At 49.4% G+C, this 6796-nt stretch overlaps 1 protein-coding gene across 1 annotated transcript in view; it reads right to left on the bottom strand.

Moving 5' to 3' along the window:
* The window catches only part of LRP10 (LDL receptor related protein 10), a 9736-nt gene extending 6828 nt beyond the window's left edge, over positions 1–2908 (bottom strand). The window contains exons 1-3 of the mRNA XM_023508154.1: positions 2276–2908; positions 1824–1868; positions 170–307 (exon numbers count right to left, since the gene is read on the bottom strand). Coding sequence (XP_023363922.1) covers positions 170–307; positions 1824–1868; positions 2276–2309 — 217 coding nt within the window. The 5' untranslated portion in view covers positions 2310–2908. The remainder of the gene's footprint in view (positions 1–169; positions 308–1823; positions 1869–2275) is intronic.
* Positions 2909–6796: the final 3888 nt, after the last annotated feature.

The following is a 6796-nucleotide window of genomic DNA, read 5'->3' as shown; positions in this document are numbered from 1 at the left end:
AAAAAAAAAAAAAAAAAAGACAGGCTTTTAAGGCAGACTAGGCCAAATCAAATTCTCTTCTTCCCTGTTGACAAGGATGGAAATTTCATGGAAAAGTGATCCCTGAAAATTTTTCCACAGTGGAAGGTGGAGGGGAAGGGGAGAGGAATGGGGCTTTGCCCTGCTTCTCACCTGACTGTTACTGTCTGCTCCTTGCTGCCCAGGATGAGCCAGGTGCAGTTGGCAGGGGAGCTGCGGCTGTCACGGCCCAGGGGCCTCTGTAGGGTGCCCTGTACTTCCAGTAGCACTGCTGGGGGGTCCTCACAAGCTGGAGAGAAAGGCAGGTACACTGGTAGAGAGCCACTTAGCATCCCACCCCACCCTAGGCTTGAGGCTTCCAAGGGCCTGGGCTCTTTAAGAAGGAGCAGAGCACCTGCCCTACATACACATATTACAATTACAGCCTTCTGGACCCTCTCTTCCCCCCACTGTTCATGGCTTCACCTTAAGTATCAATTAATATCACAAACAATTCTGAGGTCTGCTTTGTGTAAGCCACTGGGCCAAGAGAAGCAGGAAATACTGTCTCTACCTTCTGGGAGACTATATTCTGGCTAGGGAGATCAAACATGGCTATTCCAGGAAAAAAGAAAAAATCAACCCATGAAATAGTACATAGTAGCTAACAGGTAAGGTCCACACAGAGCCCCAGGTTCCCCATCTATAAAATAACATGTGGATGATTTCCTAAAATAAGGTGACCAGATTTTAACATTGGTAAAGTGGGACACCATTGACGGGGGCAGGTGGGTGGGAGGGTTCTTAATTAAAAATTTGGTCTATATGGAGCAACAAAAATTTTCATAGAATACAAAATTAATATTGTAATATATATATATATTTTAATTTCAACATAAGTACAATTTACAAATATAATACATTAAAAAAATTATAAGGGCTCAGCAACCAAATAATAGCAGGGCATTGTGGCGGGCACCTGTGGTCCCAGCTACTTGGGAGGCAGAGGCAAGAGACTCGCTTGAGCCCAGGAGTTGGAGGTTGCTGTGAGCTGTGATGCCATGGCACTCTCCCCAGGGGGACAGCTTGAGGCTCTATCTCAAAAAAAAAAAAAAAAAAAAAAAAAAATTATAAGCTCAGAGCCTGTGGCTCAAGTGGCTAAGGCACCAGCCACATACACCTAAGGTGGCAGGTTCGAATCCAGCCTGGACCTGCCAAACAACAATGACGGCTGCAACCAAATAGGGGGGCATTGTGGCAGGCACCTGTGGTTCCAGCTACTTGAGAGGCTGAGGCAGGAGACTCGTTTGAGTCCAGGAGTTGGAGGTTGCTGTGAGCTGTGATGCTTCAGCACTCTACCCAGGGGGACATCTTGAGGCTCCGGCTCAAAAAAAAAAATTATGTATAGGGCAGTGCCTGTGGCTCAAAGGAGTAGGGCGCCATCCACCTGGGCAACTTTGCCCAGGAGGGGAGTAGGGAGTTTACATTAGCCTTTTCATTTCCAAGTGAAGTTATATTAACCTCTTCATTCCCAAATGGAGTTACATTAACCTTTTCAGCAGCCGAAAACCGTATATTCTCTTCCTGTTGTCCCGCTGTTCCCTAGCTTGTCGTGCATTCTTTCCAAAAATCGGGACTTTTTTAAAACGCCGCGGGACGCGGGACAAACTGTTAAAAGATCGGGACTGTCCCGCCAAAAGCGGGACCTCTGGTCACTTTACCCTAAAACTATAGTAGTCCCATGGAAGCCAGGGAAGAGAGAGAACTTCTCTTGTGTGTTCTCTTATGCCCAAGGCTGCGGAGCCCCAGGAGTTCCCTTCACTCACCGGGATTTGAGAAAATGATCCGGTCTGGATGTGCCAGAGCGCCTCCTGGAGGAAGAGAGAGAAAGGGCAGGAGAGTGAGTCACCCTTAGGAGTTCTTCACCTGAACAACCCAAGGAGGACAGGAAGTCATCTGGGACTTCCGGGCAGTTTATAGCAAGGAGGGAATGCAGGGGGATTGGGAGAGAAGGCTGCGGTGGTCGACCCCCAGGGTCGGTCCAGCAGCAGAGTGATCTGAGGAAGCCAGAGAAAGGACGAGGGCTGAGCGGAGCTGTGGGAGCCTTCCCAGGGGCTGGGGCAGGCAGTGGTCGGCGTGGTAGCAGGGGCTGGGTAGCACGGGCAGACAGGGTGGGGTGAGGGGGGTTCTCTTAGGATGCAGTCAGAGCGGCTGGACTCGGTGACAGTCCTGGGGATGGGGTGCCGGTGCCAGTGGGTAGTCTCGTCTCTGTTCTTACCAAGGAGGAAGAGAATGAGGATGGCTGGCAGCATCCTGAGCCGTCTGGAGGTGCAGGAAGAGTTCCGGAGCTTCGGTCGTCTACTCACTGGGGAGGCAGCGAGGCTGCAGGCGTCCAGGCTCCCCGGTGCCACCTCCCCAAGGGGGCTGCATGGCCCGGGCTCGACCCGTGTTCTGGATGCCAGGGCTGGGGAACCGGAGACAGCGCGGCCGGGGAGTAGGGGCGGTGCCTCTAGCAACTTTAGAGTTGTTTTCTTCCGCCGCCGCCGCGCTCTCTCTCCGGAGTGGGCTCCTGGAGCCCCGGGACTCGGCTCCGGGCCGGGTGCTGGGGCGCACTGTCGCCTACAGCCAACTCGCAGGCCGCAAGGGCCCCTGTCCGGGCCTGGCCGCCACCTGCCGGGGCTTGAGGCTACTTCCTCTTCAGACCAAACTTTGCCCACTGTCAGCCACCAGGGCCAGCTCGGGCGCAGCTCAACTTCTCCAGCGTGTCCAGCCCTGGGAACTGCACGGGGAAGCGGAGGAGGGGGACAGGCTAGGCCCAGCGCCCCAGCCCTTGCCCAAGCAGTACCCCGGCCCGCCCAGGGGTTGGAGGAGCCGGGGCGCAGAGACCGGGCGGGTGACGAGCCTGGTCCCACCCCTGTCAGTCACCGCGCGGGGCCCGCCCACCTGCTAGCCTTAACCCTTTTCCGGTTCTGCCCGGTCTCGTCAGACAGGCACTTGAGGCACAGCTTTAGCTTCCACTTTTGACTTTGCTTTGTTTCGTCTTTTGGTTGTAACACGTTTGCTGTTACAGGACATCTGCTTATTCCATATCTGTCATGTATTTACTTTGGACCCTTAAGCTCTCGATACTTTTCTTGTCCCAGTGTCTGAGATCAGGTAGCACTTTTCGTAGTGAGCCTTTATTACAGCAATTACCGCACGGTATTGTAAGTATTTGTTTATTCGTCATTCCCGCCCCCGCCCCGCCCCTTCTCGAAGCTGAAACTTCCCGTAGGCTGGGCCTAGACTGTTTACCTTTTTACCCACTCGGCTTCTCTCCTGCTGAGACGCACTAAGAACTCAGTAAATGGCCGATAGGTGAATAATATGCCTTCTCTATTTGCTGGTTATGTGATCTTGAGAAAATTACTTAACCTCTCTGTGCTTCTCAATTATAAGATGAGGTTTATCAAAATGCAACCGTTTCTTAAATTTGTTGCGAATATTTAGGGAGATAATGCAAGTTGAGCACTAAACACATCTCTAGGAAGCACTCCATGTCTGGTAGCAACTATTATTAGTTCTAATTTATGCGAGCTTGGAGTTACTGATTTCCTGTGGCACTAATAGGTAATAGTAATAAACAGTAACAACTACTATCAAACACTTTTAAAATTTCAGATTATTGTGAGGGTACAATTAGGTTACAATGTTAGCAAACACTTGGAGATTTTTCCACTCTTGAGGTACAGATCTAAGAAGCACTTCACCAACTACTTAGTAAGTACTTTAGGAAATACTAAATATTTTAGTCACCCATAATATATTACAAGTATTTGCTCATTAATCCTCTTGAAGACCTGGTGAAATGCATACCATTGTTAAACCCATTTTACAGATAAGGAAATGCAGACACAGAAAAGTTAATTTTTTTTTGTAGTTTTTGCCCAGGGCTGGTTGGCCAGGGCCGTGTTCAAACCAACCACCCTTGGTATATGGGGCTGGCGCCCTACTCCTTTGAGCCACAGGCACTGCCCAAAAGTTAAGTATTTTGCCCAAGATCTGGTACTGGGGGCCTGCCCTCTGTATTTGTGAGTTCTTTAATTTTCTTTTCTTTCTTTCTTTCTTTTTTTTTTGAGACAGAGTCTCAAGCTGTCACCCTGGGTAGAGTGCAGCGATGTCACAGCTCACAGCAACCTCACACTCTTAGGCTTAAGTGATTCTCTTGCCTCAGCCTCCCAAGTAGCTAGGACTACAGGCGCCCTCCACAACACCCCAGCTATTTTTTTTGGTTGCAGTTGTCACTGTTGTTTGACAGGCCTGGGCTGGGTTCAAACTCTCCAGCTCTGGTGTATGTGGCTGGAGCCCTAGCTGCTGAGCTACAGGTGCCAATCCTGTATCTGTGAGTTCTGCATTTGTGGATTTAATCCATCATGGTTTGAAAATATTAAGGGGGGCAGTGCCTGTGGCTCAGTGGGTAGGGCGCCAGCCCCATATACCAAAGGTGATGGGTTTGAACCCGGCCCTGGCCAAACTGTAACAAAAAAGTAGCTGGGCCCTGTGGCGGGCACCTGTAGTCCCAGCTACTCTGGAGGTTGCTGTGAGCTGTGACGCCAGAGCACTTTACCCAGGGTGACAAAGTAAGACTCTGTCTCTAAAGAAAAAAAAAGAAAAAGAAAAAGAAACTATTAAGGGGAGGGGAGCTGGAAATTGCATCTGTACTGAAGATGTACAGGCTTTTTTTCCTTGTTATCATTACCTAAAAATACAATATAATGATGGTTTACATAGCACTTACATTTTATTACGTATTCTAATCTAGAAATAATTTAAACTATATGGGAAGACGTGCACAAGTTACATACAAATACCATACCATTTTATATAAGGGACTTGAGCATCTTGGATTTTGATATCTTTGGGGGACCTGGACTAATATCCTGCACATAGGGATTGGGGTGACTATAAATGGTGGAGCTATGGTTTGAACCCAGGCAATCTGGCTCTGGACAAAGTACACATTTTTACTACTCTCTCCCCACTACAAATGGTACAAAACAATTTTCTGTGAAGCCATACAGGTGGCCATAAAAAGGCTCTTAATGGGCAGCGCCTGTGGCTCAGTGGGTAGGGTGCCAGCCCCATATACTGAGGGTGGCGGGTTCAAACCTGGCCCTGGCCAAACTGCAACAACAACAAAAAAATAGTCGGGGGGCTCAGCACCTGTGGGTCAAGTGGCTAAGGTGCCAGCCACATACACCTAAGGTGGCAGGTTCGAATCCCCAGCTCAGGCCCGCCAAACAACAATGATGGCTGCAACCAAAAAACAGCTGGGTGTTGTGGGGGGCGCCTGTGGTCCCAGCTACTTGTGAGGCAGAGGCAGGAGACTCGCTTGAGCCCAGGAGTTGGAGGTTCCTGTGAACTGTGATGCTACAGCACTCTACCCAGGGGGACAGCTGGAGGCTCTGTCTCAAAAAAAAAAAAAAAAAATAGCTGGGGCATTGTGGTGGGCCCCTGTAGTCCCAGCTACTTGGAAGGCTGAGAGAATTCAATAGAACCCTGAAGGTAGGAGGGTGCAAAAGGAAGGAGGATAAAGAGATTGGGGAAATTAAAAATGTTTAGGTCCTAAAAGCAGTCTTGGAGGTTTTAGTTGAATCCACCTATATTTTTGATGCTGAGTATTTAGTGGAGGCCTGGAATTCCCTCCTTCCCTCCCTCCCTCCCTTCCTTCCTTCCTTTTTTCTTTCTCTCCCCTCCCCTCTACTCCCCTTCCCCTTCCCTTCTCTAGGCTACCATGCCCTGGTATCTTCTTAGCTGACAGCAACCTCAAACTCCTGGGTTCAAGTGATCTACCTGCTTCATCCTCCTGAGTACCTGAGACTACAGGTGCCCACCACTACACTTGGCTAATTTTTCTATTTATTCCTTTGTTTTTGACACAGAGTCTCACTCTGGCACGCTGAGTAGAGTGCTGTGGCTCACAGCAAACTTAAACTCGTGGGCTTAAGTGATTTTCTTGCCCCAGACTCCCAAGTAGTTGGGACTACAGGCCCCCGCCACAACACCCGGCTATTTTTATTTTTATTTTTATTTTTTTTATTTTGAGACAGAGTCTCACTATGTTGCCCTCGGTAGAGTGCTGTGGCGTCACAGCTCACAGCAACCTCAAACTCTTGGGCTTAAGTGATTCTCTTGTCTCAGCCTTCCAAGTAGCTGGGACTATAGGTGCCTGCCACAATGCCCAGCTATTTTTGTTGTTGTTGCAGTTGTCATTGTTGTCTAGCTGACCTAGGCTGGGTTCGAACCCGCCTCAGTGTATGTGGCTGGCGCCGTAACCACTGTGCTCCGGGCCTTGAGCCAAATTTTTCTATTTTTTTTTTCAGAGACAGAGTCTCACTTTATCAACCTGGATAGAGTGCCGTGACAGCGTCACACAGCTCACAGCAACCTCCAACTCCTGGGCTAGGTGATTCTCTTGCCTCAGCCTCCCAAGTAACTGGGACTACGGCAACCACCACAATATCCGGCTATTTTATTGTTGCAGTTTGGCCGGGGTGGGGTTTGAACTCACCACCCTTGGTATATGGGGCTGGCGCCCTACTCACTGAGCCACAGGCGCCTCCCCAAATTTTTCTATTTTTAATAGAGAGATGTCTCTTGTTCATGCTGGTCTCCAACTCCTGAGCTCAAGGAATCCACCTACCTTGGCTCCCAAAGTGCTAGGATTATAGGCGTGAGCAGATGCCTGGAATTCTTCAGACTTCACTTACAGTCTAGTTGGAAAGAGAAGTCAGATACATAGATTAAAAATGCCAGACAT

Source organism: Otolemur garnettii, unplaced genomic scaffold (assembly GCF_000181295.1).
Source record: "Otolemur garnettii isolate 467f Iridium unplaced genomic scaffold, OtoGar3 scaffold00225, whole genome shotgun sequence".
Classification (NCBI taxonomy): Eukaryota; Metazoa; Chordata; class Mammalia; order Primates; family Galagidae; genus Otolemur; species Otolemur garnettii.
The sequence above is the reverse complement of the archived record's forward strand: the minus strand, read 5'-3'. Positions and strand labels throughout refer to the sequence as shown.